The sequence below is a fragment of the Pleurodeles waltl genome, chromosome 1_1 (assembly GCF_031143425.1).
Source record: "Pleurodeles waltl isolate 20211129_DDA chromosome 1_1, aPleWal1.hap1.20221129, whole genome shotgun sequence".
Taxonomy (NCBI): domain Eukaryota; kingdom Metazoa; phylum Chordata; class Amphibia; order Caudata; family Salamandridae; genus Pleurodeles; species Pleurodeles waltl.
In genome coordinates, this window is record NC_090436.1 from 132,446,214 (window position 1) to 132,459,546 (window position 13,333).

At 45.5% G+C, this 13,333-nt stretch overlaps 1 protein-coding gene across 1 annotated transcript in view; it reads right to left on the bottom strand.

Annotated features, from left to right (window-relative positions):
• LOXHD1 (lipoxygenase homology PLAT domains 1) overlaps window positions 1–13,333 on the bottom strand; it is a 929,469-nt gene that overhangs the window by 837,505 nt on the left and 78,631 nt on the right. Inside the window, exon 6 of the mRNA XM_069218871.1 lies at window positions 8,520–8,693. Within this exon, the coding sequence (XP_069074972.1) occupies window positions 8,520–8,693 (174 nt within the window). The remainder of the gene's footprint in view (window positions 1–8,519; window positions 8,694–13,333) is intronic.

Genomic DNA, 13,333 nt, shown 5'->3' on the forward strand with positions numbered 1-13,333 from the left:
GATCTGTGGTCCGAAGCTGTCGTGTAGGTCGGTGATCTTTCGATGGAAGAAGGTAGCGAGGGAGTTGCAGAGTTCTTGTGAGGGCGTGATGGAGTTGGAGCTGGCGTTGGGATTGGAGAGCTCTTTGACGATGTTGAAGTGTTCTTGTCCAGTCTCTCTTTGAAGGATGCTCTTTTGGTGGCGCGGATCAGCTGGTGGTGTTCGCGGATGGCGGTTTTGAGGGCTGACATGTTTTCTGCGGTGTGATCTTTGCGCCAGGTTTTCTCGAGGGTACGGCAGGTTTTCTTGGATTCTTTGAGGGCGTCTGTGAACCATTGAGGTTTCCTGGTGTTGGTCTGTCTTGGGAGGCTTCTAAGGGGGCGAGGTTGTCAGCGCAGTTGGTGATCCACTGTGTGAGGCTGAGGGCTGCGTTGTTGGCGTCGGAGGTGGTGGAAGGTTGGTTGTGGTTGAGAGTGGAGAGTGGAGAGTAGCTGTTCTGTGGAGATTTTGTTCCAAGGTCTGCGTGAGATAGGTTGTGTGCGAAGGTGGAGAGTCTTGCGTGTGAAGGTGAAGTGGACACATCTGTGGTCGGTCCAGTGTATTTTGGAGGAGTGGCTGAAGGATACGTGGTTGCTGGCGGAGAAGATGGGGTCGAGCGTGTGTCCAGCGATGTGGGTGGGGGTGTTCACCAGTTGCTTGAGGCCGAGGTTGTCGAGGTTGTCGAGCAGGGTGGTGGTGTTGGTGTCGTTGTTCTGCTCCAGGTGGAAGTTCAGGTCTCCGAGGAGGATGTAGTCTGGCGAGGCTAGGGCGTGCGGGGAGATGAAGTCTGTGATGGATTCGCTGAAAAGGGCGCGTGGTCAGGGGGCCTGTAGACGAGAGTTCCTCTGAGGGTGGTCCTGGGATCGGTGTGGATCTGGAAGTGCATGTGTTCGGCGGCGAGGGGAGTGTCTTCGGTGGAGGTAGTGACGTTAATGGAGCTCTTGTATATGATGGCGATTCCTCCTCCGACTTGGTTGGCGCGGTCTTTCCTGGCGATCTTGTAGCCGCCGGGGATGGCTATGGCGATGTCGGGGGCCGATGAGGCGTTCATCCAGGTCTCAGTGATGAAGGCGATGTCCGGTGGAGTCCAGGAGGTCCCATAGTTCAATGGCGTGTTTGTGGACGGAGCGTGCGTTGATGAGGATGCACTTGAGGTGGTTGTTGGCACGTGGGCTGGTGGACGGGGTGCAGTCGAGGTGGAAGTTATGCTTGCAGGTTTGACATGCGAAGGGTCCATGAGTGCGTTTCGGGCTGGCTTGGTAGCAGGTTGTGGTACGTCCTGGGTTGAGTGCGTGGAGGGAGGCGGCGTCGTAGCAGTACTGCGGGTTTTGGGAGCGCTGGGGGCAGGGGTTCTGGCGCTGGGCGCGGTCCAGGCGCAGACGGGCTTGCCTTTGGCGCGCCCGCCGCGCAGCGGCTGCCATAAGAGAGAGGTGGCGGGGAGGAGGGGTCAGCTGGGGGCGGGAGGCGGGAGGGAGGGCGACGAATGGGAGCAGGGGGGTGGCGGGGCCGCACGGGTGGCAGCAGCGGGAAAGCAGAGGGCGGGGGCGGGAGGCCGAAAAAGAAGAGTAGTTGGGGAAAAAGGGGAGATTCACAAAAGATAGAAGAAAAAACGGGCAGCTAGGACAAAGAGAGAGAGAGCAGAGGAAAAACGAAGGAGTTTGGACACAGAGAGCAGAGCAGAGCAGAAAAAAAACGAAGGAGTTTGGACACAGAGAGCAGAGCAGAGCAGAAGAAAAACGAAGGAGTTTGGACACAGAGAGCAGAGCAGAAGAAAAACGAAGGAATTTGGACACAGAGAGCAGAGCAGAAGAAAAACGAAGGAGTTTGGACAAAGAGCAGAGCACAGAAGACAGAAGAGAAAAATGAGGGGCTGGACAGGGGGGAGCGCAAAGGAGCACTTACGGTCTGCTCGAGGTGGCAGGGGCCTGGGCAGGTGGAGCTGCAGCGGCGGGGGAAGCGACCTACCCTAGGGTCAAGGGTCGCTGTCTCTGCCACGCAGCGGCCGCCATAAGAGGGAGGTGGGGGGAGGAGGGGTCAGCAGGGGGCGGGAGGCAGGAGGGAGGGCGACGACTGGGAGCAGGGGGGGCGGGCCGCACGGGTGGCAGCGGCGGGAAAGCAGAGGGCGGGGGCGGGAGGCCGAAAAAGAAGAGTAGTTGGGGAAAAAGGGGAGATTCACAGAAGATAGAAGAAAAAACGGGCAGCTAGGACAAAGAGAGAGAGCAGAGGAAAAACGAAGGAGTCTGGACACAGAGAGCAGTGCAGAAGAAAAACGAAGGAGTTTGGACACAGAGAGCAGAGCATAAGAAAAACGAAGGAGTTTGGACACAGAGAGCAGAGCGGAGGAAAAACGAAGGAGTTTGGACACAGAGAGCAGAGCATAAGAAAAACGAAGGAGTTTGGACACAGAGAGCAGAGCGGAGGAAAAACGAAGGAGTTTGGACACAGAGAGCAGAGCAGAGGAAAAACGAAGGAGTCTGGACACAGAGAGCAGTGCAGAAGAAAAACGAAGGAGTTTGGACACAGAGAGCAGAGCATAAGAAAAACGAAGGAGTTTGGACACAGAGAGCAGAGCGGAGGAAAAACGAAGGAGTTTGGACACAGAAAGCAGAGCAGAGGAAAAACGAAGGAGTTTGGACACAGAGAGCAGAGGAAAAACGAAGGAGTTTGGACACAGAGAGCAGAGCAGAGCAGAAGAAAAACGAAGGAATTTGGACACAGAGAGCAGAGCAGAGCAGAAGAAAAACAAAGGAGTTTGGACACAGAGAGCAGAGCAGAAGAAAAACGAAGGAGTTTGGACACAGAGAGCAGAGCAGAGGAAAAACGAAGGAGTTTGGACACAGAGAGCAGAGCAGAGCAGAAGAAAAACGAAGGAGTTTGGACACAGAGAGCAGAGCAGAGCAGAAGAAAAACGAAGGAGTTTGGACACAGAGAGCAGAAGAAAAACGAAGGAGTTTGGACACAGAGAGCAGAGCACAGAAGACAGAAGAGAAAAACGAGGGGCTGGACAGGGGGGAACGCAAAGGAGCACTTACGGTCTGCTGGAGGTGGCCGGGGCCTGGGCAGGTGGAGCTGCAGCGGCGGGGGAAGCGACCTACCCTAGGCTTAGTTTTCGGATGTGTCTAGGTCTTGTGGATTTTTCTACATGGCAGCATCCTAAAGTCCAAGAAGTGCAGCCCTCACCATTCCAAGGGGGACAATTTTGTGAGTTAGACATGCTCTCATGGCCCAAATGTAAACCAAAAACACAAAATAATCGAATGCCCTCTTGCTTGCCATGGGATAAGATGTTTTAGTGTGTGGGGGAGAGCTGAAAGACTGTTACGCCCTTCAGTTGGGGTGGGGGCATCACCATGCCCATACTGGTTGGTAGCCACCACCCCACTATTTTTTTTATTTTGTATTCCCTGGCATCTAGAAGTTTTTCTGCCCACCCAGGGAGTGAATCGGGGGTAATTGCCCCATCTGCCCACCGGTGGGCAGAACAACTTTGGCCCCATTTATTTAGGGTGGGGGTATGGCCATACCCCCACCCTCTTTTTTTGAAAAATATAATCTTCCCTTGTCTCTGGTGGGCTTTCTACCCCCCTTGGGGGCAGATGGGCCTTCCAAAAATAGGCTGATCGGCCCCCAAGATGGGGCAGATATGGAAAACTGTAATGTGTCCCCATGAGGAGTGGGTGAGCTGCCCCCCCAAATAAAACACACACATACATACACACACACCAATCCCTGGTGCTTAAGTGGTTTCTGCCCCCCTGGGGGCAGAGCGGCCTATTAGAAATAGGCCAATCTGCCCCTAAGGGGGGGCAGAAATGGCATAAAATGAATTTGCCCCCCAGGGGAGCGACCTTTGCCTAAGGGGGCACTCCCCTTGCGTGAAATTGTAACAAAAAAATATATCCCTGGTGTCTAATGGTTTCTGGCCCTCTTGGGGGCAGATTGGCCTAAGAAAAATAGGCCGATATGCCCCCAAGGGAGGTAGAAATGGGCTAAAATAAAATTGCCCCCCATTGGAGCGACCCTTGCCTAAGGGGTCGCTCCCCATCTGTAAAACAATTTAAAAAGAAATCCTTGGTGACTAGTGGTTTCTGCCCCGCTTGGGGGCAGATCGGCCTAATTAAAATAGGCCGATCTGCCCCAAGAGGGGCAGAAATGCCTTAAAATACATTTGTTCCCCCCCCCCATGGGGAGCGACCCTTGCCTAAGAGGTTGCTGCCCTTGCGTGAAATTGACCTTAAAAAAACGTCCTTGTGTCTAGTGGTTTTTTCCCCCTTAGGGGCAGACTGGTCTGATAAAAATAGGCCGATCTGCCCCCAAGAGGGGCAAAAATGGCCTAAATATAATTTGCCTCCTAGGGGAGAGACCCTTGCCTAAGGGGTCGCTCCCCACCTTTAAAAAACAAAAACAAAAAAAATAAAACAAACAAATAAAATAATCCCTGGCGCCTAGAGGTTCTGCCCCCAGGGGGAGCAGAAAGGGCCTTGAAAAGAATTGCTCCCCTGGGGAGCGACCCTTGCCCAAGGGGTCGCTCCCCTTAGGCCAATTTCCATTTGGAAAATTATCCCCGATGTCTAGTTGGCATTTCAGCAGCCGGATCGCTTCACGAGCAAAGTCAAAAGCAAGTTCTTCCTATGTATTTATCCACTTAACTGCCTTTATGTGATACGGGTGGGTGAGCCACGGAAGGCTCAGCTCGAGGTTCTCTTGGATCTTCAAACCCAAAATGAACCAAGCCTTCAAGTGGCTTCTGTCTGCCACTCACGTGCTCACCTCATGCGCCAAGAAGAAAATACAAAGCATTAACTTTAAAAAATAAACCAAGAGATACTTATCCTGAATTACACTCTGTGAAACAAGAAAACCTGGAACTAATCCCGGCTTCCCATCTTGACAAAATTGTGTAAGCTTAGGCAATTGTTTTATTTTACCTTGCCTACCTTTTCTTCATTATGATATATGAGAGCACCTTCAAATACGTCAGTTCAGGATGAGCGCTAAAAAAAACACTCTTAGATTTAATTTATTAGACTATAATGTTTTTTCAGTTATTATTATAACCTATGCCACAGCCTGTGCCACAAAGAGGGTGCAACATGACAATGGAATTGTCTCTTGGTTCACTAATGGCATTGTTATCAGAGATGGGCGAAGTACATGAATGTTTTAAGTTTATATTGGACAGCTATCATTTTTAATAAATGCCACTCCATGTACCGAGATAATATACTGTACTAATGCAAAAGGTGCCCACGTTAGAGGAATATATATTTATTTTTAATTTTAAGTGACTTTATATAGTCTTACAAGTTTGTTGCACAATGTTTTAAAAAACCTTTATTGCTGCTTGTCCTTTACTTCAGTGTAAATAAATGCTTGCTTATGTAACATCTTTCTAATGTGGGTGCTCAGTCAAGTACACAGCAGCCCCGTGTTGCTGTTCACCAGGCGGCACATGTAAAGATGAGGTGGGCCATACAATCAGTGTCCATGTACTAGACCAGCGGTTCTCAACCTTTTAACTCCTGAGGACCCCCACCGAATCAAAACTAGAATCCGGGGACCCCCACTAAGTCACTATTGGAAGCCGGGGACTCCAACCTAAGCAATTTCTATGATTTGCATCTTAAAACAATACATAAAAAATGACAGAACAAGTGAACACCAAACAAATGCTCAAATATTTCGTTTAATGCACAAATCTAGAAAAAAGTTTTCAGGTTTTCAATTTTGCTTCTCTATTTGTATATTCGTTTTAGTTTTAATTTACGCATTTTAATATTATTTAATTTTGGAAATGAGTCGCGGACCCCCTGAGTAGGCCTCGTGGACATTCAGGGGTCCTGGGACCACAGGTTAAGAACCACTGGGCTGTAGTAATCCCAACTACATATGTAGGCTGTCTGCTTGTGCTGTCTCCTAAGGTTTGGGAAGTTCATCAGCAGTATCTCTATTACCAACAGTGACTTTCTCACCATATCCAGAGTTTCAACTGTCTAGCTCAGGTCAGTGTCGGTCTGCAGAGTTTAGCTTTAAGACATCAGTCTTAATAAACAAGTCAACTGAAGAAAGTTTAACAAATCATGCTCTAAATCTCATTCACGACAGAAGGGCAAAAAAGATTCACAACCAAATGATAATGAAACATTCCTCACCCACAAATCACCGCCATGTCCATGAAGCCCGGCTAAAACACCAGGGGCCTTTTAGGGAGGTGCCGATACCGGAAGTAGTCAAAAAGAGTGGCAAGAAAATAACGTATTCAAGTCAACTAGCAGTTGTCATAACTATTAGATACTACCCCTGGCTTTCCTTTCAGTAGCCACAGCACATCTGCTGTAACACTGGAGCAGAAGGTTATCAAGATGTTAGCTTTCTCTAGTTTCCCCTTCTTGCATTTACCTAGGTTCTCAGCAGTAATTAGGAAGCTTTTGAGGGGCTCAGCATGAGACAAGGGCTTAACCCAGGGATGTCATTGTGGTCAAAGGGTATATAACGTCACTTCTGGGACCGCTGGCACTTTGGTGATTCAATGTGCATGAACGATGCAGGCAGAAGGCCTATTTAAACATGTTTTTAAATGGGCCTCACAGAAAAGTAAGATCTCCTGAAATGTTCCACCCACCCATTCCCTTGAGAAACCATCAGTCAACGCAATCACGGGGTCTAATTGGAGAAACTCCACATAAGTGCCTTCAAAGTTATCCAAAACATGACTCTTGTCATCTGCGCGTCACAGACGAGCCACTGAAATGTGCCAATCCCATATTATCAGCTGCTTGTAATATCCAGAATGGACAGAAGGAAAGTGCATTTGCGCAAAACTGCTATAAAATATTCCAGTACCAAGAAAAAAAACAGACATAAATGTTCATGGAATAAATGTTTGAATGTCCAGCTGCTAATGAATGCCGCGTAAGTGAACACCATGAAAGCATCTGTCCCCCTGCAGCTCACAAAACCTAGGGCCCAGTGGCTTAGCCAGAGTCTACGCTTCTCAAAATGTCTCTCGATAGCTCTTTAAAACTAAGGTGGAAGGTAAGAGCAGTCCACAGTAAGAGCCATTTTATGATCTTCACAGATGAAACATGCTCAGGATGCTTCTCAGCTGAAACAGGCACAAGACTCTTGCACTGAAATGCACGGCTGTCAGAAGTGATAGAAGGGAAGCTAATTGACAAGCAGGGCACACGGCCTAAAAACAAGAAGTTGGGGGGTCTAACCAAGTATGCACGTGACACCGTGGCGTGAGGCTCAAACATGTTGTAATCCACATTGTCTTGTGTAACATCGTGTACCTTGATTTACACGCGTATTATTTATTGTCAGTTGCTAATATGTAGGTAGCATGTAAAGCTCTTTGACACCCTGCATCGGGATGAATAGCGCTGTAAAAGAAATTTTAAAAAATACTGTTTTTTAAACTGATATTCATGTACATACTTGTTTAGACTGATAGGCAGGGCTCCTGGAATTATGGAATTGTGGATGTTTGCATAATTATAGATTTGCTTTATCTGCCACATAATCCATTACATGCCACAATCTGCAGATTTTAACAAAAAAAATGTTTCTAGCTAAAACGGTTCAGATTTACTGAAAATGTAATGACATGTTGCTGTACAGTGGAAGGCCCTTTGCAAAGCTGGACTGGTCACCTTTCTGTTCCTTATTGATATATTTGGGTATTAAACTGGTACTAATGAAGTGCAACCAATGGCCAGACACTGTTACCAAGTTTAAAAATGTCAAAATAATGAGGTAATACCATTACAAAATGTGCTGCGTTATGCCGCATAGTTTGCCTTTTCTTGCTGCATAATTTACTCAAACCTGCTGCATAATTTTGCCCTCTTCTGCTGATATGTCTGGCAGTCTTACAGCACGCGCATATCTCTGATTTACAGGGACTGAACAAAGTCAAAAGCTTGTCCCCAAATCCTAATTTCTCTTAAGTACATGTTCCCTTTTATTGCATCTGCATGTAGGCAGCTCACAGCTAGGATAATACTGTAAGAAAGGCAGAGCTGATGACCTCTTAAATTCAACCTTTGTCTTGGGCCCAGCTGGAGGTGAAAATAAAGGCCCCCTCACCTCCTGCACCCTGTTGCTTAGAACAGAAAACAGGCAACGTACACTGGGGCAAGTCCATCATGCTCAATTGGAACCCAACTTTTTGGCAGCGAGGGCGGGGTTCACCATGTAAAAATAGTGGGTGGATGCCGTCTACCCGTGTGTACCCCAACTTGTGCCCTGCTGACAAGTAAAAATGTGTGAAATATTATGAACCGTTCAGTATCCTAGAATATCCATTTCTTAACGAGAGAACGTTTTTGGTGTAAGATGTAGGTAAAAGAAGGGTAACCTGATAGAGAAATTCCATACTGAGGTTCTATTCAGCATCAAGCCTTTACGTAGTTTATCACCATAAAATAATTTATTATTATTTTTTGCCTCCAATTATATTGAACTGACATTGTGGACAACTGATGAAGATTGCTTACCTCCAGGGTGATGTCCCTGATTTCCCCGATGTCAGGCCCATATACTTTAAAGGTGTGGTTTGAACCTTTGCCGAATTTGAAAACGCTGGTTTTATCGGAAGCATCCAATCCAGTTTTCTTGAAAAGGCGGGTTTTGTTGAGCTTTCCTTTGGAGCCCCGCATCCGCATGAACACCTGGAAGAGAAGCAATCGCGTTGCGTCTTTATGTCAGCAATCATCGGTGGTGATTCATTGCATTGTCACTTACTAAGAGAATGGTCAGCAGTCCTTCTATCGAACTTCTTTGTTAGACGGTAACGTTCAGAAGACATCGAGGTACTTTGTTGCACCTTTGAGTTATTAGACAATGTTCAGCATTCATTGGCAGCACCCTTTGTTGCAGGACATTCTTCAGCAGTCACTGATCACATGCTCTCTTGCATCCTCATGTTATAAGATAATGTCCAGCCATCATTCTTTTGAATTTGCATTTTTTAAAAAAAAGTTTACTTGATGTTTCCATATCACACGTTTTCCAACTGAAATTAAAGTAAAGGGCGCAAATACTTTTCGACTCAATCATCAGCAAAGTTCCAAGCCGCAAATGCTGGATATAATACATTTAAAGACATCAGGGCCTATTCACACAGGTATTTTTGAGTATGTAATATAGTACTCCTGTAGAACACTTTTATATACTCATGTGGCTTTGCGATTTGTCCCCAAAACATCTAAAATGAAAATACTATTTCAATACTCGGGGAATATGCATGCGCACGCACCCTCTTTGCACATTTACTAATAGGGAGTTGGACATTTTGGTACAATGTTCAAAGGTCTTTAAGAGTATGTAAACAAGTTCTCTTGTACTACTACTTCCAGTACTTATAAAAACGTTTGTGGCTCCGCTGTATTGTATTTAGGGGTGCTTTCAAACACTTCTCAATGTTCTCCCCTTTCCATGTGCTGGAATCATGTACTTGAGACATTAAGCCTTGGCATGTCATTGAGATGACGCCATCCCTCACCAGTGTAGCCACTTTCTCACTCCAGGCTTTCACACATCTACCAACTCTCTTCTTCTCAGTCCACTTGCTAGTGACCACTCTAACCCATTAACACTATTTCCAATGAGCTCAGATGTGAACACCCTTTGCACTGAGCGCAGATTTGCCTGTTGTCTACACAGTAATGTGTCTAGGATGCATTCTTGGTATCCAGACCATTAGTTCATTGTGCTTTGTCATCTGAATGGCAACTGAATTCCCGTCAGGCTATTTCCTAAGTTAAGTCTCCTCACTTCAGTGCTTAATTTGTGCTGGTTGTTTCCGGTGCAGAGCACCGGCACTTATTTTTGAGGGCCGGGGCTTATTCTTCTGCCTCAAGCATTTGTTGCGAGCAAAAGAGACATATGGGAAAAACGGAGGAAGAGAAAAACGAAAAAGCGTCACAACGGGAGAAAGCAGAAAGCTGCAGGAGTGAGCTGAAGGGGCAAGGGGTTGCTTTATAGAGATTGAAGAGGCCCGAGATGGCTCTAGGATTACGCTGCCTCAGTATTCCGTGCTTGCACGTTTAATTGCAGCAGCCGCGTGTTTAAAAGGAGGGCTTTGGGCACCGGCACATTTTTATTTACAAATTAAGCACTGCCTCACTTCAATCTGTGTCAGCCACCGTGATAGGCAGAAACCCTACTTCAGCCACTGCTCATCACTGAAAATTCTTGCTACAATCAGTGAGTGGAGGGACTTGAATTAATTTTCCGCTGCCACATATTCTGTAGCTCTACTCCATTCATCACCATCTAGCTCTAGCAACACGTACACGGGCTATTTATTTTTCATGTCTACTAGTACTACTGTGGTATCAATGTCATCCCATATAGCATTGAAAATATCCTCCCTTCCGTGGCTCAGCTTATCAATGCTGTCAATTTAGCGGTGTCTGGTTCCATGATGCCAGAATCTCAAGTAAGTCAGGACGTCAAGGTCATTGAATCATACAATTGGAATTGCCCCACTAATACATTATAGTTCCACCAACCTGAAAGTTCGTAATGCTCATGAGTCGAATAAATCGCCAACTAACTCAAACAAGCAATCCTACCATATCTTGACGTCTATCTTCTTTGCCACATTAATAAATCTGGTCTCCGGTAGATCAGGTGTGTATCACGATTTAACCTCGCCTATGTTTCTAAGCAGTACTGTGCCAACTGTAGCAGCTTTGGAACCTGACGTATACAAATGTTGCTATTTAGCAAAATTCCCATTAATGACGCTGGCCAGGTTTCATTTTCCAGGAACAGAACTTATTGGAGAGTGACGGCTATAGCCCACATAGTTACATAGTGCAACTGAGCTACCCATTATTACAGTTCATGGTCAGGTACTCCAACCCTCTCCCAGCCAGCAGGATTCGCAGTCTCATCATTCTAGGTTATCCCTGAAAATAAGGAATCTTGATCTCGGAAGAAATAGACGAGACAGTATCACAGGCACGTTTAGGAAGGAATAAAACAGTCTAGAGAGTGTAACCATCATTGAAGAGGCCATGCTCCCCTTCACCGATAATGACAGAGGCTTCCAGAAACAAACAGAATTTCTGATAATACTCAAAACTATATTCACTTTGTCCTAAACTAGGTATGTGTCTCTATGAGACAGCTGGATCCCCAGCTACCTACAGAAGGTATATTCCCTCCTCAATAGAGTCAGGCCTGAAGTACCAATCTGCCCTGCCAGAGACTCTTTAAGAGGGAATAATACATATTTTCTCAGCAGACCTTCAAGGCAACCAGTACCCCATACTTATTCCCAACCTTCATTGCCCGCAACTTTGCCCAAGGATCCCACATATACAACAAAATGTAATCAGCGTACACCAGAATTTCTCAGACGTCTGTCAAGTTATTTTGTCCTACTGAATTTGTAGTTTACAACATTACGATGCAACAAAGTACCACCGATGCCACTGAACATTACCTTATAAAACCGGAGTCATAAATCACGGAAAACACACTATTAAATGTTCTGATAATAGAATATTTAGCAATCATTCAACTGCATTATTATGGTTTAAGTAAATGTTCAGAAATCGTTTTTTGTCCTTCATTGCATTTTATACTGTGTCAATCATCAGTCGTCATTGCTAGTAGTTAGTTTATTATAGATTTTGGTTAGTAACATAATGATCTGCAATTGTACATGATAGTAATGATATTTTATCTTTAATCTATGATAGAATGTTCTGAAATCAATGATGCAATCTATTTTAAGATGACCATCTTTTATTATGCAATATACGCCTATTGGCATCTGTCATGGACCTTTTGTTAATAATTCCTAAATGTGTATGTATTTTGTATTTTTAATGTAATTATTCCTTGTACTTTATCTACAAAAGTACTACACTGACACTAGTATTGACGCGGTAAATTGGCTTTTGAGACCCCCCGCCTTCCTTCTTCACATTTATGGATTTGTAGTAGGTAGAGGAATTCAGGCATAAAACTCCTCTGCCACTGTTCAACAAGATGCTTCTTCTGACATTGAAATGCACAGTTGTCAGAAGTGTTAGAATGGAAATTAATTGACAAGTCAAAATGTGGGAAATATCTGGCACAGTTCAGCATTCTAGCGGATAGTGGACTGAAATTTCCTAATGAAAGGCACTTTTTGGTGTGAGGCAAAGATAAAAGAAAGTACATTATTTGGTACCACATGACTGAGATGCTATTTAACATTGAGCATTTACCTAGTTTATCACTGTAAAATGATTAATTATTTTTTTTTGACTGATGGAACTACGACCAGCCTGATACTAACTAGGAGGAGTTAACCTATTATCATCAGAACGGGACAGGAGCAGCTGCAGTAGGTTGGGGATAGAAAGTAATAGCACTTACCCTTGGATGACAGAGGTTACATGGGATTTTAACAATACAGATTAAAAGATGGGTGTAGGAAGTTGCCCTGGTGTGTGGTGGGTACCCAAGGTACTTACACCTTATATCAGGCCCAGGTATCCCCTCTTAGTGAAGTGCAGGCAGTGTCTAGAAGCCAGGCTCTCTAGAGGTAGTTGTGGATGAGCAGCTAAGACTTATCTAGGAGAAAAGCAAAGCTCAGGCAATATCTCTGTAGTCACACAGCATTTACACACATGAAAGAAAACACTCAGTAGCACAAAAATAAAGGTACTTTATTTTTGGAATACAATACCACAAAATACTAGAAGAGCAACTCTCCAATAGGAGGTAAGTAATACACTAAATATATACACTAGCAGTCAGAAATTGGAATAGAAAAGGTTAAAAAAACTGTGCAAATAGCAATAACCGATAGTGACCCTAGGGGGAGCCCAAACCATATACTAAAAAAATGGAATGCGAACAAAGGACTCCCACCTACGTAAGTGAAATGTGTAGAGGGGAGCTGGGAGTACTAGAAAACCACAGAGGTAAGTAACACAGTACCCCCCAGCTACCAGGAATGCAGGAGCAAATCACTGGATTTTCCCCAAACCACCCAAAAGGAAGGAAAAGAAGAAAAGACACCCACACAAGACTGCAAGAAACCAGCATTGGATTCCTGGAGAAGAAGACCTGTGGAGAGAGGGAACCAAGTCGAAAAATCGCCGTGGAATCCAGGAGGAGTAGGAGCTACTACGCACCCAGCTGTACTTGCAGGAGTTGGTCGACTGTAAGAAAGAACAGGTCAGCACTGCAGCCCTGGAGCCAGAGAAGAGTTCCTGATGGATGCAGAAGATGTCCCACATTGGAGTGAAGATTGTAGATGGGTCAGTGCAGGAATTCCACCAACAAGCCTTGGCAAAGCCAA